The sequence below is a fragment of the Dictyostelium discoideum genome, assembly GCF_000004695.1.
Source record: "Dictyostelium discoideum AX4 chromosome 2 chromosome, whole genome shotgun sequence".
Taxonomy (NCBI): domain Eukaryota; phylum Evosea; class Eumycetozoa; order Dictyosteliales; family Dictyosteliaceae; genus Dictyostelium; species Dictyostelium discoideum.
The window spans coordinates 659544-683343 of record NC_007088.5 but is presented as its reverse complement, the minus strand read 5'-3'; the positions used below and the strand labels follow the sequence as shown (position 1 = coordinate 683343).

At 23.1% G+C, this 23800-nt stretch overlaps 7 protein-coding genes and 1 pseudogene across 7 annotated transcripts; 4 read left to right on the top strand and 4 right to left on the bottom strand.

Moving 5' to 3' along the window:
- Window positions 1–50: 50 nt before the first annotated feature.
- Window positions 51–1608, bottom strand: orcD (origin recognition complex subunit 4; the record flags this gene model as incomplete). Its single annotated transcript, XM_640524.1, has 4 exons — window positions 51–518; window positions 604–785; window positions 853–1309; window positions 1393–1608. The coding sequence occupies 4 exons, from the start codon at window positions 1606–1608 to the stop codon at window positions 51–53; spliced, it is 1323 nt and encodes a 440-aa protein (XP_645616.1).
- A 374-nt stretch (window positions 1609–1982) lies between these two features.
- Window positions 1983–14458, bottom strand: lvsB (BEACH domain-containing protein; the record flags this gene model as incomplete). Its single annotated transcript, XM_640523.2, has 2 exons — window positions 1983–12911; window positions 13031–14458. 2 exons carry the CDS (start codon window positions 14456–14458, stop codon window positions 1983–1985), a joined length of 12357 nt encoding a protein of 4118 aa, XP_645615.2.
- Window positions 14459–15516: 1058 nt separating this feature from the next.
- Window positions 15517–16094, top strand: DDB_G0271658 (hypothetical protein; the record flags this gene model as incomplete). Its single annotated transcript, XM_640522.1, has 4 exons — window positions 15517–15529; window positions 15642–15810; window positions 15945–15984; window positions 16029–16094. 4 exons carry the CDS (start codon window positions 15517–15519, stop codon window positions 16092–16094), a joined length of 288 nt encoding a protein of 95 aa, XP_645614.1.
- A 372-nt stretch (window positions 16095–16466) lies between these two features.
- On the top strand, window positions 16467–17149 carry DDB_G0271588 (hypothetical protein; the record flags this gene model as incomplete). The annotated part of the gene is made up of 3 exons (XM_640521.1): window positions 16467–16479; window positions 16555–16723; window positions 17101–17149. 3 exons carry the CDS (start codon window positions 16467–16469, stop codon window positions 17147–17149), a joined length of 231 nt encoding a protein of 76 aa, XP_645613.1.
- A 36-nt stretch (window positions 17150–17185) lies between these two features.
- DDB_G0271560 (hypothetical protein) lies at window positions 17186–17448 on the top strand (the record flags this gene model as incomplete). Its single annotated transcript, XM_640520.1, has 2 exons — window positions 17186–17198; window positions 17270–17448. 2 exons carry the CDS (start codon window positions 17186–17188, stop codon window positions 17446–17448), a joined length of 192 nt encoding a protein of 63 aa, XP_645612.1.
- Window positions 17449–17984: 536 nt separating this feature from the next.
- Window positions 17985–18272, top strand: DDB_G0271656 (hypothetical protein; the record flags this gene model as incomplete). The annotated part of the gene is made up of 2 exons (XM_640519.1): window positions 17985–17997; window positions 18085–18272. 2 exons carry the CDS (start codon window positions 17985–17987, stop codon window positions 18270–18272), a joined length of 201 nt encoding a protein of 66 aa, XP_645611.1.
- A 2516-nt stretch (window positions 18273–20788) lies between these two features.
- On the bottom strand, window positions 20789–21734 carry tgrK3 (immunoglobulin E-set domain-containing protein; the record flags this gene model as incomplete). Its single annotated transcript, XM_640518.1, has 2 exons — window positions 20789–21561; window positions 21650–21734. 2 exons carry the CDS (start codon window positions 21732–21734, stop codon window positions 20789–20791), a joined length of 858 nt encoding a protein of 285 aa, XP_645610.1.
- Window positions 21735–22020: 286 nt separating this feature from the next.
- DDB_G0271652 lies at window positions 22021–23715 on the bottom strand (annotated as a pseudogene; the record flags this gene model as incomplete).
- Between the last annotated feature and the right edge of the window lie 85 nt (window positions 23716–23800).

The following is a 23800-nucleotide window of genomic DNA, read 5'->3' as shown; positions in this document are numbered from 1 at the left end:
TCTGTTTTTTATATTTATTTATTTATATATTTATATATTTATTGTTTAATTTATGTTAACCATTCAGTAACATATTTTACAATTACAGTTGGTAAATCATTTCTATTTTTTGCAGCATTTATGATTGAATCGGGATCAATTGCAATTTTAAATTTAGGGAAATCACCAGAATCATTTGCTCTAGATTGAGTTTTAATTATACCTAATAATAATAAATGTTGTAGTATTCTAATGGTTGATGGTTTTTTAGCTTGATCAACATTCTTAAAGAATGAATAGGACAACTTTTTATATTCTCCGTCATAAAGTTCATCAAATGTAATATAATCATCATTTATATTGGTTCCAACTTTTGTATTTAAAATACAACCTAATATTGTGAATTCTAAAACTGATAAACTCTTTAACATTATTTCAATTACATCTTGATTAAGATATTCAAATCCATCATTTATTATTTTACTATTTATCCATTTATTATCTTTATCATAATAATCTAAATTATCTATAATTTCATTCTTTTTTTTTTTTTTAAAAAAAAAATAAATAAATATAAAATAATATTAAAAAAAAAAGTAAAAGTATAATATTATATTTACATACCACTAAAAGATGATAATTATTTACACGATTATACAATCTATAATATTTTTTAAAATTTTCAATTACACTTGTTGATTTTAAAGATTTCTCAACATTTGCATTCCATGTATCTCTATATTCTTCATCATCAAATGATTCTGGTAATGAAATTAAATTTTTAAATATAATTTGTATACTATCAACTATATATATATAAAATCTATTAGTATTATAATAATATCAATTGATAATAAACATAATGATATTTACAAGATAATGGTGGTATTTTAATTGATTCTTGAGTGAATCTTGATTTAATTCTTTTTTCAAACATATTAACTATATCATGTTGAGAAGTTGTTGCAATGAATGATAAAGATACATTTTTATAATGTGATAAATCTAAAAGGTTATAAAATAAACTTTGTTTTGAGGTTGATAATGATGTTAACATTAATTCTAATTCTTCAATTAAAATTACTACTGGTAATGATTGAAATTGTATTTTCTTTGTTGATGTATTAATTTGTGATTCTAATGTTTCTTTACCTAATTTCACTCTAATGAATTCAAATGTATGAAATATATTTAAACCACTTGGTATTTTAATACCTAATGCTTTTGCTATCTCTTTTAATGCATAATTATCATTAAAATGTATCATTCCTGATAATCTAACTAATAAATAATCTGATTCATTATATTTTTTTAAACAATGTTTAAAAAACTAAAAAATAATTAGTATATATATATGTATTTATTGTGTGTGTGATATGTTGAATTTATTATTATTATTATTAAATTACATACAGATGATTTACCAGAACCTTTTGGACCTGTAATTAAACCAACAGTACTTTTTTTATTTATGATTGCATCATCTAAAATTGCATATAAAGTTTCAGCTTCTTTTTCAGCTCCAATATATTCATCTGGTAAATATGATGATTGTGTTCTTTCTGTTATAATATTCTTTGCTTTTAATAATAAATATTCTTGATTTTCTGTCTCATCAATATTACTCATTGTTATTTTATTTTATTTCTTTTCAGCTTTATAATTTATAATTAATAATTAATAATTAATAAAAATTAAAAAAAAAAATATAAAAATAAAATACAAATAAAAAAAAAAAAAAAAAAAAAAAAAAAAGGCGCAAAAACAAAAAAAAAAAAAAAAGTAAAATAAAAAAAAATAAAAAAACCAAGTAAACGATATTTATATGAAAAGAGGTGGAGAAATTCTAAAAATAGTTTTTTTATTTTCAGTAAAAGATTAAAAATAAAAGAAAAAACTAATAACATTTTTAGAATTTGTGTGGTAAAAAGAAGATTTTATTTTATTTTATAATTATTTATTTATTATTTTTTTATTTTCTTTTTATTTTTATTTTTTTTTTTTTAACCAAGAACAATTGAAGAATAACCATCAAAAGAACGACTTGACAAACATTCAATGAGACCATTAATATCACCAGAAATTAATTGAGTATTATCTTTACTAACGGCTAAAGCAGTGATTGTAGATTTTGATACTAAAGTTCTAATTTTTTGAAGATTCCAAGCATTCCAAAGTATGATAGTTCCAGATTCCATACCAGTTATTAAAAGATTAGTATTAACACCTTGAATTGTTGATGTAAAGATCATGCAATTTACACGATCATTTACAAAGTTTTGTTTTGCAAGTAAGGTACCATTAATACTCCAAAGTCTTAAACAACCTGAACCATTAATACTATTGTCATTCTTTGAACCACCACCACCACTATTATTATTTTGTTTATTATATATATTGGTTTCAAAAGTTGCAATATAACCAAAAGTTGGAGAAACTTGAACACAAGTTACAGGATGATCATGTTGTAAACTATTGATATAAGTTAATCTATTTAAATCCCAAATGATACAATTTGAATCTTTTGAACCACTAACTATAATACTATACTCTTGACTAACGGTTACACAAAGTATAGAATTTGTATGACCATAGAGTGTTGACCAAAGACTTAGATTATCACCACGCTCTTTTCTAGTCATGATGGTACCATCATTGTTACAACGTTTCCAAACCTTAACAGTACCAGCAGTGCCACCAGTGACGAATAAACGACCATTCTTTGTAATGTCACCACAGATGATATCATCATTCAACACCTCTATTATCGATAAAACTTTACCAGTATCAATTGAATTCACTCTTAGATTTTGATCCCAATGACCCCAAGATATGGATTTATTATTATCAGGAAAGAATAAAATCCTTTGAGGTGTTAGATGAATTGGAGAGGAATCATTTGCGATTGTAATCGAACCGATGGGTGAACGATATTGAAACATAATGTAAGAGGTTAATCGTTCAGGTTTTGTAAAGATACTATCTTGAGTTAATCTAATAGTTTTTGACCAATTCTTTTTTGGATGTGGTTTTGTAAAGATTTGTTTTGGAGTTTGACCATAGGAATGAATTTGAGCGACAGCAGCATCACGATTTAACTGATCCTCAATTGAATCTATATCAACAGCACCCTCATAAGTCAATGGGAAAAACATATTATGCGCCTTAACAGCAGCTTCACCTTGTTGTTTATAACCAAATAGTAAATCAATCCAATGATGTAAATTCTCTGAAACATATTTACATTCCAACGCTTCATTATGTTTCTTTATGAATAATCTCGGATCATTATGAGCCCATGGTGGTAATATTACGTCATCAACTTTTACACCATTTTGTTTTATACCCATAAAGAATTTATTTGAATTCACCAAGAAATCCGATAAATAAAAGAATTCAGGAATTAATTCCTTTACATCTGAATTTGAAATTGATGATGATAAATTCCAACTTTGAGCGATTGAATGAAAAGCACGATCTGGTACATCGAATCTACCACCTTGAAAATCTATGAAATAAGAAGTGAATGGTTGTAATCTAACCAAGAAATGTAACACCGAACCAATGTTTGAATAATGTGAACCATAATGATAAGGTTTTTCATTCATCTCTAATAGATCATTATATTTCTCTATGAATTTCTCTAAACGTTTTGGATCTTGAGCACCCATTGGTTTTGTGAAATCTCTAAATGTATTTGGATTCTCTAAATCCAATACCTCTGATTCATAATCCCTTAGAATGAATGGGAAAATTGGATACTGTGTTAAATCATTAAATGAACGACCTGCCAATGTATTTAAATGCATTAAATATTCGAAATTTGAAATTAAACCAGATTGCCATTTCTTTGTAATTGACATCTTCAAAATGTTACCATGAACCTCTGCTGCATAATCAACACGATTTGGTAATGGTTTTGACATAATTAAATCATAAACTATATCTCTATCTGATGGTTTATTAAATGCAAATAAATAAGTTTTATGTGGTACACCACTACCTAAAAATATCTCTATTGCATTATTCTTTAAAACATGTCTTCTCTTATGAATTTCAATTATATCATCATAACTCCATGTTATATGTTTACCTCTTTGTGGTGGTTTAACAATATTACTTAATCCATTTGTTGTTGTTGTTGTTGTTGTTGTATTTGTTGTGGTTGTATTTGTTGTGTTTGTGTTTGTTGCTGTTGTACTATTAATGGATGATGTTGTATCATTTGAATTATTATTATTATTATTATTATTATTATTATTATTATTATTATTATTATTATTATTATTACTACCACCAACAGTTGAAGCAGTTGTCTTTTTTCTATCAGCAGAAGTTAATAATTCATCTAAGAAATAAACATTTTGATCACCAATTAAAAGTTCACCATCACGTTGATAAAATGGTGAAATACAAGAACATTTAAAAACTTCATTTACTTTTTCACCAAGTTTTAAATTATCAAATGATGAATAATCTAATGACCCATGTAAAGGTGGTGCATTTAAACCATTATTATTATTGTTATTATTATTATTATTATAATTATTAAAATTAAATAATAATTGATCTTTTGTATTTTGAGGTGATGGTGGAGTTGAAGGAGTTGATAAATCAGGTATTAATGGTATATGACTATTACTTGTATTATCACTAATTACTTTTAACCTCATTCTCATTCTATTTAAACCTTCAGTTGGATCTAATTTCCATTTCTTTGCTGTTGTAGTAGTAGTGGTGGTGGTAGTGATATTTGTTGAAGATGAATTACTAATTTCATAATTTGGTGACCAAATTGCTTTTTCATGAGTAACTTTTTTAATTAATAATTTCCATTGACTTTGAAAGAATCTTTTAGATTCTCTATTTTCAATTAAATATTGATAATTGGATTTCTCATATTCAGATTTCAATTGAATCAATGAATCTGATAATTTTTTAGTTGATTTTGTTATATCTTGATTCTTGGTTATCATTGATTGTTTATTCTTTTGAGTTTCAAAATATTGTAATTTCCATTCCTTTTTAGATTGATTGAATTTCTCTTCCCATTTCTTGAACTCATTCTCAACATAGATTTGTTGATAACGTATCAATAGATCTCTAATCTCTTGTGATGATGATAACACTGCCAATGAAGTTGTAGTTGTATCAAATGCTTTCTTTACATAATCAACTTGACTACAATGTTGTATAATTGAAACCCATAATCTAAAACTATTTCTTTGAATTTCATAATCGTTACCACTTTGTAAAAATTTATGGGTAATATGTAATAATACTAATATAAAATCTTCTTCCATTATAATTTCTGATAATACTGAACTTATTCCTTGTTGTTCATTACTATTACTATTACTATCACTTATATTAATTGTTGGTGGTATATTAATATTACTACCACCACTACCACCACCACTACTATTATTATTATTATTATTATTTGAAATTGGAGTTGATTGATTTGAAATTGATACATTACTTGATGCTGGTGATAATGTTGTATCTGTTATAGTTTGATTTGTTGAATTTGTATTATTATTATTATTATTATTATTATTATTATTATTATTATTATTATTATTATTATTATTATTTGATGTTATTGAAAATAATGATGGTGTACTACTATTACTATTTGTATTTGAATTTGTATTATAATAATTATTATTATTATTAATTGGTGATATTATTGGTGAAGATGAAATTGGAGTATTTGATAATGATGGTACCATATTTGATAATTCTTGTAATACCATTAAATAATAATCTTTAAATTCATCAAATGTTAATAAGATAAAAATGAATTTACATAATAATGATCTAGCAGAATATTGGGTTGAGAATAAATTTCTATAAGTTGTATTTGATTGTGGTATTTTTGATTTACTTAAAACTTTTAATAGTGATCTAATAAATTCTTCTTGATCTAATAAATTACCTTCTTTAATCCAAATTGGTATGAATTTATTCTTATTATTATTATTGTTAATTCCATTTCCACGTATATTTCTACCACTATAACTATTTCTATTATTATTATTATTATTATCGGAAGTTGAATCAGAATCAGTTGTTGAAGATTCTTCATTTGATTGATCACCATAGAATATATCATTTGCTGATAAAATATTATCAGAATCTGATGTAACATTTGTTGTTTCTCTTTCTCTTTCTCTTTCTTTTTCTTTTTCTTTTTCTTTTTCTTTTTCTTTTTCTTTTTCTTTTTCTTTTTCTTTTGATCTTGAAGGTGAAAATAAATTTGATCTAAAACTTTTCTTTGTAAGTAAACCACCACCACTACCACCAGTACCACCACCAGTACCAGTACCATTTGTAAGTAATAATTTCTCTTGATATGATAAAGTATGAATTGTTAATACACATAACTTTTCAAAAGAAGATACTAAAGAATCGATTGAACTAAAACTATGTATATTATCATTAAAGAAAGAAATAACATCAAATAATACTCTTCTTTGTAAACAACAAATATAATCATAATCCATTCTAGTATTTAAATGTAAAACCACTAAAATATCTCTTAACAAAGCAGCACTTCCATCTTGTGATTTTGCCCCATACAATGCAATCTCTTTTAATAATGATAAAATTGATTCTTCTGCTACCCAATCATCTTCATTATTATTTTCATTATTATTATTATTATTATTTGATGTTGTTGTTGTTGAACTATTATTATTATTATTATTTGTTGTTGAATTAGTTGAGGATGATGATGAACCTCTTCTTTGATAATTTGAAGATAAAATATCAACTAATCTTGGTATTAATTCATTATCTAATAAAGATTGTTTAAATTGATCATTTTGTAAGAAAATATTATGAATCATTTTGATTACATTATGTTGAGTTGTTGAATTTGAATTACAAAGTATGATTAAAATGGTAACTATTGCACCAGGATATTTCATTTCAGCATCACTTAGATGTGATAAGAAATACATTCTCATTGATAAACCCTCTAAAATATCCGAATTTGAAGGTTTACCAAATAATATACAAAATAAAACACCAAATATCTTTTCCGATGTTTCGAATGGTAATAATTGGTGACCTAATAAATGGAAACCTTTCATCTTTTGAAAATGACCAAAAATCATTTGACTATGTAAGAAAATATCAATAATCTTTAAAAACATAACTCTTGAAACCATTGATTCACAAGTTAACAATCCAAAAATCGTTTCTAAACTACAAATTGAATGAAAATCTTCAACAACTGATAATTCAGTTTTTGATAAAATATCTAATAATAAATTTAAAATATTAATTCTAATTATACCTTCAATACCATTATTTGATTCTTCATTATTATTATTACTATTAACTTGTGGTATTAAATTTTGTTGTTGTTGCTGTTGTAAATATAATTGATGATTATCAAATTGAACTTGTAATAATGTTTTTCTACCTTTTCTAAATAATGATATTGGATTATTATTATTATTATTACTATTATTTGTTGAATTTAAACCATTAAAAGAATTATATTTTTTAAATATTTGTTGTTTTGGCATAGTTTCTAATAACCAAGATAAAATTAATTGAAGATCATCTTTTAATTTATTTGATTTATTAGTTGTAATTGAACGTAATATTTTAGTTAATGTTGATAATAATTCTAAAGGTAAATCATCTTCTCTACACATTTTTAATATAGTTTCATAAGCACCAGCTTGTCTGAATTTAATTATATTGAATTCATGATTTTCATGTAAAACATTAACCAATTTTTCCAAACTTTCAAATAACTTTTTTTGATCAATCAATGAAGCACGTCTCCAAATTGATCTTTCCAATAGGAAATGTTTCAATGCCAACACATCTTGAACCACACCATCGACATAATGAATTGAAGTACGAGTTGATTGAATACCAACAAATGAGAATAATATTGATAATAGTTGATCATCCAATACCCAATTCTTTTTTCTAATTAAAAAACTAACTAATTGATAACCACTAATCTCTTTCATATCCTTTAAATTCAATTGACTATTATGTATGATTGATTGTAATAATTTTAAACCTGATCTTTGATACTCTTTATCCTCTGCCATTGCAATTAAATAAATTATCACTGAAACACCACCAGAATTCATAATTGCATCTTTAACTCCAATTTGACTAATTACACCACGTGGTAATGCTATTGGTAATCCAGTATGTAATAATGATAATGCTTGATGATTTAATGAATTATTTAATGAATTTGAATTATAATTTGTATTATTATTATTATTATTGTTATTACTATTACTATTATTACTATTATTACTATTATTATTTGTACTAATTGATAATGTTGTCAAACTTGCATTTAAAATACTACTTCCATTTATACCAGAACCTAATTTATTTGGTGATGGTGGTGATGGTACTGCCATTGCACCTGCTACCAATGAAATTACACTTGATGATAATGATGATGTTGATGATGATATTGAATTATTGTTATTATTATTATTACTATTATTATTATTATTATTATTATTATTAATTGAACGTTCTCTTAAATTATTATTTGAAGAAGATGGTGATTGTAAGAAATTACCACTTATACTTCTTTCTAATGAACTTCTAGTATTATTATTATTATTATTATTGGTATTTGATGATAATGATAATGATAATGATGATGAGGATGATGATGTTATTAAACTATTTTCACTACCTCTTCTAATTAAATTTATAGAATTTGAAAGATTTAATTCATTTAGAATTGAAGTTGTACTATTTGTAATTTGTTGTTGTAATTGTTGTTGTTGTAATTGTTGTTGTTGGAATAGTATAGTTGATAATTGTGGTAATGCACTTGCATGAGTCACCGACTCAGTTTTATTTGTAATTCTATGAGTTGTTACATACAAACATTTCGCTGTGAAAATGTACATAATCTTCTCATGTAATGATAATAATGGTTGAACAGTTGGATTTAATAAATGATCAATTAAGAATGGATGTAAATTTGAAACTTTATCTAAACTTGGTTGAATTGAATCAACAGCTGATAAATCAACTTTTAAACCACGGAAATGGTTTGGACCCAATAGATAGAGATAAAAGATTTCCTTATCCAATGGTACCTCTTCGAAAAAGTATGCATTACCTAAATTCCAACTATTATTAACATTAAATGATTGAACATCTTGATTATTACTGATCACTGATGATGCAGCATTAACACCACCAAATCTTATATACAATGTCATTGAATTTGATTTTGGATAATTTGCTAAAATCTGACCCCTCAAACACCCATTTACATATAATTTAACAGGTGATTTTTTATTTAAATTTGTAGATGATCCACTTGAAACACCACTATTACTACTACTACTACTACTACTACTATTACTACCAATACTATCTCTACCACCTAAACTATTTTCTCTACTTATACCACTATTCCCATCACTTGTTGTTATTGCTGCTACTGCTGCTGTTGTTGATATTGAATTTGTTGTTGAAGATACTGCTGTTGTTGAATTAGTAGTAGTGGTAGTAGTACTTGCTGTTGTTGAATTAGTAGTGGTATTTGCTGTTGTTGCTGTTGTTGTAGTTGTTGATAATAATGAAGAATGTGAAATTGAAATATGATAAAATTGATCAGGTTCAAATTTATGATCAGAGAAATGATAAGTTTCACAAATTCCAGAGAAATGATAAATTTTATAAACTAATTTACCATTCTCTAAAATCAATTGACATTCACAACTCTTTGTACTACTATTACCAATGCTACCTTCAATACTTAATAAATAAATTGGAGATTTATTAATATTTAAACAAGGTAATGAATATCTAAACCAAAATGAAATTCCAAAACCTTTAGTTGGTGGCCAAGTTCTTTCACCCCATGATGGAAAATCGATATACTCTAGCCCATGTTTTGATAACTCTGCATAATACAATGGTATATTATCACGATTTGATGAAATTTTCAATAACAAATTCAATAAATCAATTGGATAAATGAATTGATTATTTGAATCTTTTACTTTTAACAATTCAAAATATTTTCTAAATTCAATCAACGTTAAATTATGTCCTGCTAATGTTTGAATTAAATCTAATAATAATGGTTTTAATTTTGTTGATGTTTCATTATTAATTTTTTTCTTTAAAATTATTGTTGAATTTGAATTTGAATTAGAATTAGATTGTTGCTGTTGCTGTTGTTGCTGTTGTTGTTGTTTTTGATATAAAATAATTGATAATAATAATGGTTTAAAATGAGTTATAATATCAATTAATAATGATGATAACCTTTTTTGATTTGCTAATGAACAATTTGTTAAGAAAATCAATTCTCTAATTATATAACATGATGATTTAATTTCAGTTTGAGAGATATCATCATCTGAAGACATTAATTCAATGATTAATTTAAAGATTTCAGGCATTTCAAGTGTTAGAGTATCTCTACAAGATTGACAACAAATATATCTTTCTTGAGCCAATTGTAAGGATGATTTCTCTGGTAACTTTGTTGAATTTGATGATAATGCTTGTAAAGAAGATGATGGTAAACCAGGTGAATGTATCATTCTACTTGTAGTACTACCACCATAATAAACGATTTCACTATCACCTGTAACCGATGCTAAATCTAAACTAAATGATGATGATGATTTACTATTCAATGATTCAATATAATCATCTTGAAAATTATAATCATAATTCATAGTATCATTATTATTATTAAAATCTGGTGGATGTGGTATTCTTGATGATTTATCTAAATGAAAATCATTTGTATATGATCTACTTCTTCTTGTTGGACTTTTTAATGAATCATTACTACTACTACTACCACCACCAGGTGAATTCATATTATTAATAATTGATGATGGTGAAATTGAACCACCATTACCATTATTAATATTATTATTTGAATTTAAAAGAATTTGTTGTTTTAATTGTTGTTCCATTTGTTCTTTTTTTTCAAATTTTAAAATAAAAGAAATATCGAAATTTTTTGATAAAGTTGTATTAATTGGAAAGAATGAAGTTATTGGTGAATATAAAGAGAATAATGAACCTTCTTCCAATGAATGATTTTCACAAGATGGTGGCCAACTACCTGTTATCGCCATATTAAGTAAAGAATCACATAAAGATATTGCATGAATACCTTCCATATATTTACATTGTTTTAATGATCTACTTATTATAATTATCTCTTTTCTAAAATATTCTTGATTAATTGAATTATTTTTCATTGCTGCTGATAACATATCAATTAAAACTTTTAAAAAATAAAATATTTCATTAAATGAACTTTTTTTAATTTCATTACCAATACCACCATTTAAATTACTATTATTGCTACTATTGTTACTATTTAAAACACCATTACAACTATGATCCAATGATTCTTTAAAATCATTTAAATTATCATTGCTATTATTATTACTACTATTATTATTATTATTATCAATACTAATTAAATATCTTGAAATACCATCTAAAATTGATAATGACCAAGTAAAACCTTGAAAATTTCTAAATGAATTCTTTGAATTTGGATTATTATGAAATATATAACACATTGAAGAGAATATATTCTTTCTCATTGTTAATACTTTTGAATCTAAATTTGTAGCACCACCACCATTATTTTGTAACTCCATAATTAGATCTGGTATAATTCTAGATTCTAATTGTAAACCACCAATTGCAATACTTGCAATAACTTTCAAAGCTGGTTGAATTAAATATTCATCTAATAACATTGGATAAAGTAATTTCAAACCTTGACATTCTTGTATGAATATTGTTTGAATCGATGGTGGTACTAACAATTCCAATAATAAACTTAAAATCTCTGTTACAATCATATAAAGTACTAAATATCTTGAAACATGTCTTTTCTTTTGTTGTTGTTGTTGTTGTTGTTGTTGCTGTTGCTGTTGTTGAATATTATTTGAATAATATTTACTACTACTATTATTATTATTATTATTTGTACTTAAAATTGAAAAACAAAGTTGTAATTCAGTTTCATTTTGTAATAAAATTGAAGAGAATCTTAATGTAGTTGGATCGTTAACTAAGAATTCTAATAACTTTTGAGTCAATGATAAATCTCTACCCAATACATCACAACTAACTTTACCCTTTGTTAAAAGTTCAGTTAAATGTTGTGATACCAATAACACTGTACTTGGTAATTCACTCTTAAATAAATTACAATACTCTTTCAATTCATTCAATGATATTCTATTCTTTGTTAATAATACATCCATCATATCCAATATCATTCTACGATTATTTATATTCAATGTATCAAATTGACTAAATAATATTGTAAATGGTTGAAACTGATGAAATATTAAATAACTATCATTACCATCCATATCAATAACATCTTCAAATATTATATTATCTCTATTATTATTATTATTATTCTTATCATCATTAACACCATCACTATTATTATTATTATTATTATTATTATCTGAACTTGAAATAATTAATGATGAAGATGATGATGATTCTTCAATTAAACTTGTATAGAATACACCTTTTATACATTTTAATAATTCAGTTTTAGTTTCTTCTGATGTTGATATTGAGAAAACGTTTAAATAAATTTCAAACATTTTTGTATTTGCTTTATCTAAATAAGATGAACGATGACCAATAAATAATAGATTGGTTGTAGTTTGAATATAATCAATCTTATTCTTTAATGTACCATAATCCGATATGAATATCATTGAATTCAATAATATTGAATACCCATTTGCTTTTGTGAAATCATCATGTAATAATTTAGTTATACTAGTCGATGATTTAATACTAAACAATATTATCTTATTCAACTCAATTATTAAATTCATATTATATTCATCTTTTTCTTTTAATTTATCCATAATATTTAATAAATTTTTAATTAATTTCTAAAATAATAATAATAATAATAATAATAATAATAATAATAATAATAATAATAATAATAAAGTATTAATACATTTATCAATATATGCCACTATTAATAATATATTATTACTCTACTTACAAAATTATGAATTAAAACTATAGTATCAGAAGATAAACATGATTTTGACATTATTTGAGCGAAAATTTGTGATAATTGTTGATAAATTATTGAAAATGAAGAATTTGGTGGTAATGAAGAAGCTGTTGTCGATAGTATTGGTAATTTATAAAAAATATTTAAAAGTTGTGAAAAACAATCTGATGTTACTAATTCATAAAGAAATAGTTTATCTTTTACTAAATTCTCTACAATTTTTAATATTTGATACCCTAATAATACAACTGATGATACTTCTTTATTATTATTTTTACTATTATTATTATCTTTATTTTGTTTTGAATCTGTATTTGAGTTTGGTGTTGGTGTTTGAGTTGTTGTTGTTGTTGTTGTTGTTGTTGATGATGATGGTTTTGTAAATGTATTTGAACTACTATTTTTTAAAGAGGAAAGAGGAGGAGAGAAAGCATGATTTGAAGATAATGATAATGGTGTAAGATTACCACCACCACCATAACTACTACTAAGCGATGCATAATCATCATCTCTAAACATATCACTTAATGAAGAAGGTAATGGTTGAAGATAAAAGAATGATTCGATTGGTTTAAAGTGTTGTTTATTTACATTTTTCTTTTTCTCTTTTAATTGGTGATGTTGATAATGATGGTTATGATTATTATGATTATTATTAAAGTAATGATTATTATTATTAAAGTTATTATTATTATTTCCGCTAAAATTGTTAATATTATTATTATTATCATTATTATTATTGTTATAAAGTAATTCAGGTGGTAATGATAATATTCTAAGTAATATTGTTATTAAAAAATTTAAAAATGATAATGGTATACCATTTGGTGATTGTCTAGATAATATATCGAGTGCTGCTAATACTAATGGTCCTTCTCCCGCTGTAGAATATCCAATTAAGTATTGATAAATTTCATATTCTGCTAATTTTAATCCCGCATTTGGTGTTGTATTTGTTGATGATGCTGTTGTTGTAAATGATGTTGGTATGCTATTATTCAATGAAAGTTGTGGTATTGTTTGTTGTTTAGATTGTGTTTGTGTTTGTGTTTGTTGTGTTTGTTGTTGTTGATTTAATAATGTACAACTATAACCAATTTCTTCAATTAAATGTTTCGAAAGATGTCTTGTTATATCTGTTAGTGTACCATTTGATAGGAATAATAAATCACCAATGGTATCATTATAGTAGTTTAATGTAAAAAATTGAAGAAACTCTACTAAATTAAATAATGAATCTTGATAAACTACTGTTTGTGTATACGTATTCCATAAATATTTTATTACATTATTATTATATTGTTGTTGTTGTTGTTGTTGATTTTGTTGTTGTTGTTGTTGATGGTATTGATAGCCGTGGTAGTTATTATTATTATTATTGTTATTATTAATATTATTAAAATTTCTATTCATTTATATATTGTTTTTGTTTTTTTTATTTATTTATTTATTTATTTATTTATTTAATTTTATATTATATATATACTATATATTATTATTATTATTATTTTTTATTTGTTATTATTATGAACAAAATAAAAAGAAAAAAAATAAAATAAATAAATAAAAACCAGCGGTTTTTATTTTTTTTATATAGTTATTATGTTATTTAAATTTATTATTATTATTATTATTATTATTATTATTTTTGTAATTTTTCAAAACATAATCAAATTTAATTGAATGAATGAATGAATGAATGTTTGAAGGTAGGTGTAATGAGTTAAAAAATATCAAAAAAAAAAAAAAAAAAAAAAAAAAAAAAAAAAAAAAAAAAAAAAAAAAAAAAAAAAAAAAAAATGGAATTTTCTATTGCCCCTTATTAATTTTGAATTTTTTTAAAAAAAAAAAATAAAAAAAAAAAAAATAAAATAAAATAAAAATAAAAATAAAAAATCATAAAAAAAAAATTTTTTTTATCCCAAAAAATTTCATTTTCCTTTGTGCATTAAATCTAGTTTCTAATCAGTTAAATTTTTTTAATTTTTTTAATTTTTAAAATTAAATAAAAAAAACTCCTTCATAAACACTAATTATTTTGTTTCAAAAAAGGAAATCATACAATTTCAACTAAAAAAAAAAAAATAAAAAAAAAAAAAAAATAAAATAAAATAATATAATAATCAAACATTTTTAGTTATTTTTTCCTTTTTTTTTTTTCAGTAATAAATTTTTTTATTTATTTAAAATTTTGGGCAGTTAGGGTGGGTATAATTAAGTTTTCATACAAAATTGTATTTAATTTTTTACTCATTTCATGGCTAAATTGATAGGATTATTATAATTTTTTTTATTTTATTATTTAATTGATCTTGTCAAACTATTAGAAGTAAAAAATTCTTAATTTTACTTTTTTTTTTGTAACTAAATTATTTTTATTTTTTACTTCTAATAAATAAAAGAACAAAATAAAATGGTTTTTTAAATTTTTTTTTTTTTTTTTTTTTTTTTGTATAAGTAATTAGTAAAATATGGCAATATTAAGTATGTTTTTATTATTATTATTATTTTTTTTTTAATTTTTTTTTTTTTTAATTTTTTTCAATTTTTTTTTTTTTTTTTTTAAAAAAATAATTAACAACCAACTTAAATTAAGAAAATTTAATTTCAATTAAATCAAATGAAAAGAATGGTTTCTTATTAAATAAAAGTTATGATGAATTTTCCAGTAATATTTTGTATAGTAAATCAGAGTCTCAAAAAGAAAGCATTTGGAAACTCCCAACTATTCAAGATTCTCATACTTACACAGGTTCTGCACATTTGTAATTTTATGAAAATTCCTAAATTAATCAACTTAAAATATAAAAATAATAAAAGAATACCAATTTAAAATTAATTTATTAAAACTATTAAAATTATGTTTTCTTATTATTTTTTATATTTTATTTTAAAAGAGTATTAACAATTGTGATACTACCAATTGTAATACGGCAATTGTATCACTTTATTTTTTATTTTTTTTTTTTATTTTTTTTTTTAGAATTTAATTATTAATCCATTTTTTGTAAATGTTTTTTTAATTCTAAAAAAGGAAATCGTGCAATGACTACCAAAAAAACAAAAAAAAAAAGAAAATAAAATAAAAAAATAATCAAAAATTTTAATTATTTATTTACAATTTTGGGCGGTTGGGTGGGTATAATTAGGGTTTTCATACAAAATTTTAAATTTTTGCCCATTTCATGGGTGAAAATAATTGGGTTTTTATTATTATTATTATTTTTATTTTTCAGTTTATAAAAATTTTTATTTTATTATATCATTGATCTTGTTTAACAATAAGAAGTTAAAAATTCTTAATTTTTAAATATTTTTTTTTTTTTTTTTTTTTTATTTTTTTAATATGTATTCATTTATAAATAAAAGAACAAAATTAAATGGTTTTTTTTAATTTAAAAATATTTATTTTTTGTTTAAAATGGCAATATTAGGTATGTTTTTAATATCATTATTATTTTATTTATTTTAAAAATATAAAACTTTTAATATTAACAACCAATTCTTAGAAAATTTAATTTCAATTCAATCAAATGAAAAGAATAGTTTTTTAATAAATAAAAGTTATAATCAATATTCCAGTAATATTATGTATAGTAAATGTGTTTCTCAAAAAGATAACATTTGGAAACTCCCACCTATTCAAAATTCTCATACTCACACAGGTTCTGCACATTTGTAATTTTATTTTATTAAAATTCCTAAACTAATTTATTTCTTAACTAAAAATAGAAAATAAAAAATAAAAATATTAAAAAAAAAAAAAAAAAGATAGTTTTATATAAATTAATTTTAAATTGGTTTTTTTTTTTTTATAAAAATTATTTCATCTTTTTTTTTTTCTTTAAAAAAAATCAAAAAAAATCAAAGAATAGGGGTGTTTTTTATTTATTATAGCAAAATTGTGATAGGGGTTAAAGTGGGTTTTTATTTTTAAAAGAGATTTTTTAAAATCATAGATCCAAACACTTTTATTTATTTATTCATTTTTACACAGACACATTTTAATTTAAATTTTCTTTTTTTTTTTTTTTTTTTTTTTTTTTTTTTTTTAGTTCCATAAAAAACCTTATTTTCACGAAATCAAAGTTAAAGATATCTTAAAAAAATTATAATTATACTCAATCTGAAATAAAAAAAATGACAATTTTAGGTAATTAAAATTATAAAAAAAAAAAAAAAATTAATCTTTTAATAATCTCTTTTTTTATTTTCTTAATTAAGCATCAATTTGTTCAATTTTAGGGAGAAATAAAAATAATAATTCAATAAATTCATTATTACCATATAAATATAATGTTGGATATACATTAAACTCTATAACTGAATTACAACCATTTGACAATTTAAATATTTCACCTGAAATAAGAAATGATTTTTATGGTACAAATTCATTAAACTAAGGATTATCAAATAAAAAACAAGTAATGCCTAATTAATTTTTGTAAGAAATAATAATAAAAAAAAAAAAAAAATTAAAAAATAAATAAAAAAAAAATAATATTAATAATAAATTTTTTATATATGTAAATAATATTTTTTTTTTACACCCACTCACAATTAAAAAATTATTTGAAACCCCATTCTTTGATAATTTTTTAAAAAATAAAATCACAATTGAGTCGAGATTGAACAGTTGTGTGAAACTTTATTAGTCTTGACATCTTTGTTTAATTTTTTGAATAAAAACTTCACATTCATATAAATTAATACTTCCTATTTAAATTATACATAAAAATTTCCTTTTATATTTTTTAATATTCTTTTTTAGATTGTGCTTTTTTTATATTTATCAATAACCAAAAAGAAATCTTTTAAATTGTAATTATTATTTTTTTTTTTTTTTTCTTAAAACTATTTATAAATATTTATGTATTTTTTTTTTCTAAATTTGTTTTTTTAATTATTAAATTATTTAAATTATTTATCATATAAAAAAATGACAATTTTAGGTAAACTATATAATAATGTTTTTAAAAAATTTAATTTATTAAAATATTATTTTTTTTTTGTCTAAATTGTAAATTTAAAATATTTAGGATCAATCAGCTCATTTTCACAATTTAATGTAAAGAAAAGTAAAAGTAAAAATGATTCAATTACATTATTTCTAAAATCAAATGTTGTTGGGTATACAAATTCAATGGTTAGCCAAATAGATGGTAGATTCGATAATATTCCACAAATTTCTCAAAAACCACCAAATAAACCATATACCAGCATTTAATTAAACAAGATTTTATTTTAGACTCTATTTTTTTTTTTTTTTTTTTTTTTTTTTTTTTTTTTTTTTGAAACAAACTTTTTTTTTTTAAACACAAAATATATTTTTTAAAATTAATTAGTAATTGATAAAAATGAAAATAAAATATATATCTATTTTAATAATTTTAATTAATAAATTTTTATTTTCTAAATCATAATGTGGTTTTATGAACAATGAATCTTTTAAATCATTGGTGTAACTAAATTAAATTGCACAAGACAGGTAGAATCAATTACCCTATATGATGTGAGAAGAGATATCTCAATAACATTTAAGAGTAAGCCTAGCGGTCCAAGTACAGTAATAGCAAGTGGCCATGAGTATCTTATATTTGGTTATCCTGTAGGTAATAAAAAGACGGCAAGATATATTTCCCAACTTGGTGATCAACAGAGTAATATATTTGAACAATACACTTTGAAACCTATAATAGAAAACAGTGATCCTGCAGTGCCATGCGGAGGTGGAATGGTTACTATTAATGGTCATTACTTTTTTAACTATGCTAAAAATACAACAACCATTACTATTGGTAAAGTAGTGTGTAATATTTCTCCAACTAATGTTACAACCATTGAATGTGTAATTGCACCAAATCTTAGATCACTTTCACCACGTTATACATCTGGTTCTATAAGATTACTAATCACAAGTTCAAGTGCTGATACTGAAAGAATGTATAACTACGAACTACCATCTGCAGACTATTACTACAAATTTGAACCACCAACCATCACAAACACATCCTCAATCGATCCAACTGCTCTAATCTCTATATATGGTACATCGGTCAATACTTTATAGCTGAAATTTTCCAATTTAAATGTAAGTTTTATAAATTATCATAGTCATCATCACTACTACTATCATTATTACGATTGTTACATTATTATTACGATTACCACAATTATTATTATTATGATTACCACCATTATCACCTGAAAAAAACAGATGCAGTAGAGTGAAATTAAATAATAAAATTCACTGCGCTGGGCAGTGAAATTTTATTGAAAATTCCCTACAACAATATTGATAAAAACATACTGGAAACCCAAAAAAAAAAATAAAAAAATTTTTCAAATAAAACTATGTAATTTATATGTAAAAACATTTACAAAGATAAGATGTGACTCTGCAAAACAAAATCAAAAAAAAATTGAATTTTTTTTTAAAATCTTGAGAGGAAAAAATATTTATTATAAAAATCAAAATTTTGAAAAAAGTTTTTCACAATTTAATTTTATAACGATTGCAATATGAGCAGAACAAAATTAACCCAAGAATATCAATGCAACTCTTGTTTGCGTTTATTACCATCACCAGAAAAGCACATCAGAGAATGTGGGGGAAACTTACATTACAGTGAAGGTGGAACATATGGAAAACGCGAGTGTTCAATTTGTGATAGAAGCGCTGATGACAATGAAAGAAATTGTACATACCAGGTTGAATGCCAAGGAACCATGGGGATCAGAATAAAGAACAATAAAAATTAATACAAACAAAAATTACTCTTATATAATAAGAATTTTTGTGAATATTAAGTATATAGAATTTAATTATTTTTCATTCATTTTTTGTAATTATTTTTTATTTTGAAGAACAACAAAGAGTGAATATATTTTATATAAAAAATAGATTTTAAAAAAGAAAAAAATTTGGTTGAATTAATTGGTATATTTTTTTTTTTTTTTTTTTAAAAAATAATGTGAATGTTTGAATTAATAAATTAAAAAAAAAACAAGATGTAACAAGATAACTTAATTCATTTATTAAAAAATAAAAAAAAAACAACTAATTCAGTCAAGTTAATTTTTTTTTCTCAATTGAACCCAAAAAAAAAAAAAAAAAAATTAAAAATAATAATAATTAAATTCGTTTTTGATATATTTTGTATACAAAAAATAAAAATTTTTATAAAAAAAAAAATAAAAAAAATAAAAATAAATAATTAAAAAAAATAATTGTCTTTTAATAAAATCAAATAATACAGGAGCAACATCAACCAAAAAAGAAAACAAAAAATAAATACAAATAGAAAATGTACATTTAGATGTAAAAATAAATAAATAAATAAGTAAATAAACAAATAAATAATAAATAATAAAAAAAAAAAAAAAAAAAATAACAATTGGTATTGGTATGCTATTGGTATAAGTAGAGAAAATAATATATATAGTAATAGTAATAGTAATAGTAATAGTAATAGTAATGGTAACAGTCATCAAATCATCTTTGGAATGAATTATCATACAAGAGACCCCAAAAAGTCGTTAGGTGGTTCAATCAAAATCAAACCTTTATGAATTGTTCTTTTTGATTTGAACCATTCAATTTATCATCTTCACAATCTTGATGATCTTTTTCAAGCCTTATTTAGTGAAATATCTTGTAACTAGTTTTTGATTCTTTGGTGGTTATTATGCACTTGATTGTACCGGTGGTGGTTTAAATTTAAGATTTTAAAGTGTACCTATTTATATCATATAATTATTTTGTGTCGAAACTTGATCTACAGTAATACGAGTAGACATTGGGCCAGGATCGGTTCTAATAAAGTGTTTCACTTGAATTTGTGTATGACTAATTGTAATACTTATATTTTGTTGTAGGATTTCATCAAAATAAACTTGAACCAAAGAGCTATCAGTAAAAAAGTTATCACCATCAATTGTTATTATTTGTTTTGATGGATCCAGAATAAAACTTGAAATTTTTGGCGGTTCATAAGAAGTTAAATATTCTCCACCTATTCTGTCAATAGAATACACCTCAAATGGTCCGGAACCTGGGGGAAATGAAACAGTGATACTATTACAGTTAAATGATGGATATGAGAAATCTCCTTTAACTTCTAATGGATTACTATGAGAAATGCTATTATAAAGTTTATTAGGACCTCCAACGAATCTTAGAAAATTACCATTAATAACAATATCTCCCCCTGATGTTGGAGGAAGTCTGGTAAAATTAATATTTATTGGTTTCACATATGAAACATCTATAATCCTATAGGATAAACAATCCACTTTTGGACTTGATACATCTCTTGAACATACCATACTCTCTAGACTGCCCCATAATCTCGAAAAAGGAAGGTCAGAATGGAATACACAATATCTATGATCATCAATAATGAGAGTACAGTCGAAATATTGAGTTTCTCGGTCTTTATACATTACAAGACGGCTAATATAAGGTTGATCTTTAAAATATTTAAAAACCAATGAAGTTTCATTGTAAATTACCTCTATTTAATTACAAAACATGAAAATAGAATTTTTTAAAAACAATTGACTTCAATACTAAACTGTATAAAAATTAAAAAAGATAAATACCTGTAACCCAAGGTTTTTCAATTGTATAAGCAGTTGAAAAAAATAAAACCAAAAAAGTCAAAAATAATATTGTTTTTAATGTCATTATAATATTAAAAAGGATAAAAAAAATGAAAAAAAAAAAATGTTCAACCAAAACTTAGAAAATAAATAATAAAATATGTTTTGGCTCATTAAATAAAAAAAAAAATATTAAAAAAAAAAATTTTAATAATATATAATTTGCTTCAAAAATTTTTTTTTATTAAATTTAAATAAAATATACATTATTTATTTCTTTTATTTTGAATTTTGAAAATATTTATTTTGTAATAATTTTTGCACTTTTTGTGGCGTTAGAAAAAAAAAGATATTAATTTAAGTGGGGGAGGGGTTGAAATATCATTACCATTGAAATAAACTTGAATCAATGATTTCGAATCTCCAAAATTATTACCATTAATTGTAATAATAGTTTTATCATTAGAGAATGAACGTGATTCAACTTTTGGTGGTGAATATGAGAATTAATCATTTAATGTATTTGAATGTGTATTGTTTATTGATACCGGTACCATATGGTATTGAGAATGTAGTTTGATAAAAATCGGATGTTGATGATTGTAATGATGGTATTGAACATTGATTGGTTAATGAATTACTAAATGTAATAGTTGGTGTTGATGAACTTATTGGACAATCAATATAATATAATTCAATATAAAATGTTACATTTGATACTGATGGTTTATTAATTATATTTGTTAATAACGATACTGAAATTGAAAGGTTATTTGAAGAAATACCATCCATGTTGAAATTAATATTTACTGAATTACATCTTAAAAGTGATAATTTAATTGTTAAAATCTTTTCATCAGATGAAGTATTAAACTTATCAATCTTTGTAATAATGCCATTTGCATATAATTGAATGAATGATTCTTGGTAATTTCCTAAATTTTTACCAATTAATGTTACGATACCATTTGAATATGATCCACTTGATAATGTTGGAATGTTATATGTAAATATTACAGCACTACTACCAGAACTTGTTGAATTACAACCATTGAAATTAACATCAACTGATAACTTTTTACCACCAGATTCATTTGGATCTAATTTACATTCTAATTCAGTTGTTGTTGATTTAATATATTTACATTGTTTATTACCAATTGTAATTGAAGGAATTAATGATGAATTTGAAGTTGAAGATAACTTTGAACCTTTAATTGTTACAATACCACCTAAAACATTTGATACTGATGTTATTGATGTTAATATGGCAGGGAAACAATGAATATAATTCTTTTCAATATATAAATCTTTTACAACAACAGCAATAGATATTGGACCAAGATCAACTCTATTAAAGTTATTCACTTGAATTTGAGTGTGGTTAATTGTAACATTTATATTTGGTTGGTAGATTTTTTCAAAAAAAACACCAACCTTTCTGTCATCATTAAAAAAGTTATCACCATTAATTGTTATTATTTGTTTCGATGGATTGTGAACAATACTTGAAATCATTCGAGGTGCGTATGAAATCCTATATTCCCCACCTCCAAGTTCGCCAAAAACCAACAAAATTAATCCGCCATCTGGTCGAAATGTAACAGTGATACTATTACAGTTAAATGATGGGTCTGAGAAATTACCTTTAACAACTAATTTCAAATGATCATCCCTTGTGAAAAAATCAAGTGTATTTGGACCTCCTGAGACTCTTAAAAAAGTACCATTTATTATAAAATCACCTCCTGACGTTGGTGGAAGTCTGCTAAATTTGACATTATATGGGGAATATATTTCACATCAATTAAATGGATGTGCAATCCTCTCTTGGATCTGATACTTCTCTTGCACATACCGTACTATATATACTACCCAGAACCTTGAAAAAGGAAGGTCAGAATGGAATTCACAATATCTAAATTCTCCAACAATGAGACTACAATTAAAATAATTTGGAAAATCAGTTCTTGGAGTGGTTTTGTCTTTGTACATAATAAGACTGGTAACATAGGGTTAATTTTTATAAAATGTTAATATCAAAGAAGTCTCATTGTGTATTACCTCTATTTTAAAAATATAAATATTATTATTAATTAAATTAACATTTATTCTTTTAATAAAATATTTCTTAATTTTTTTTTTTTCATT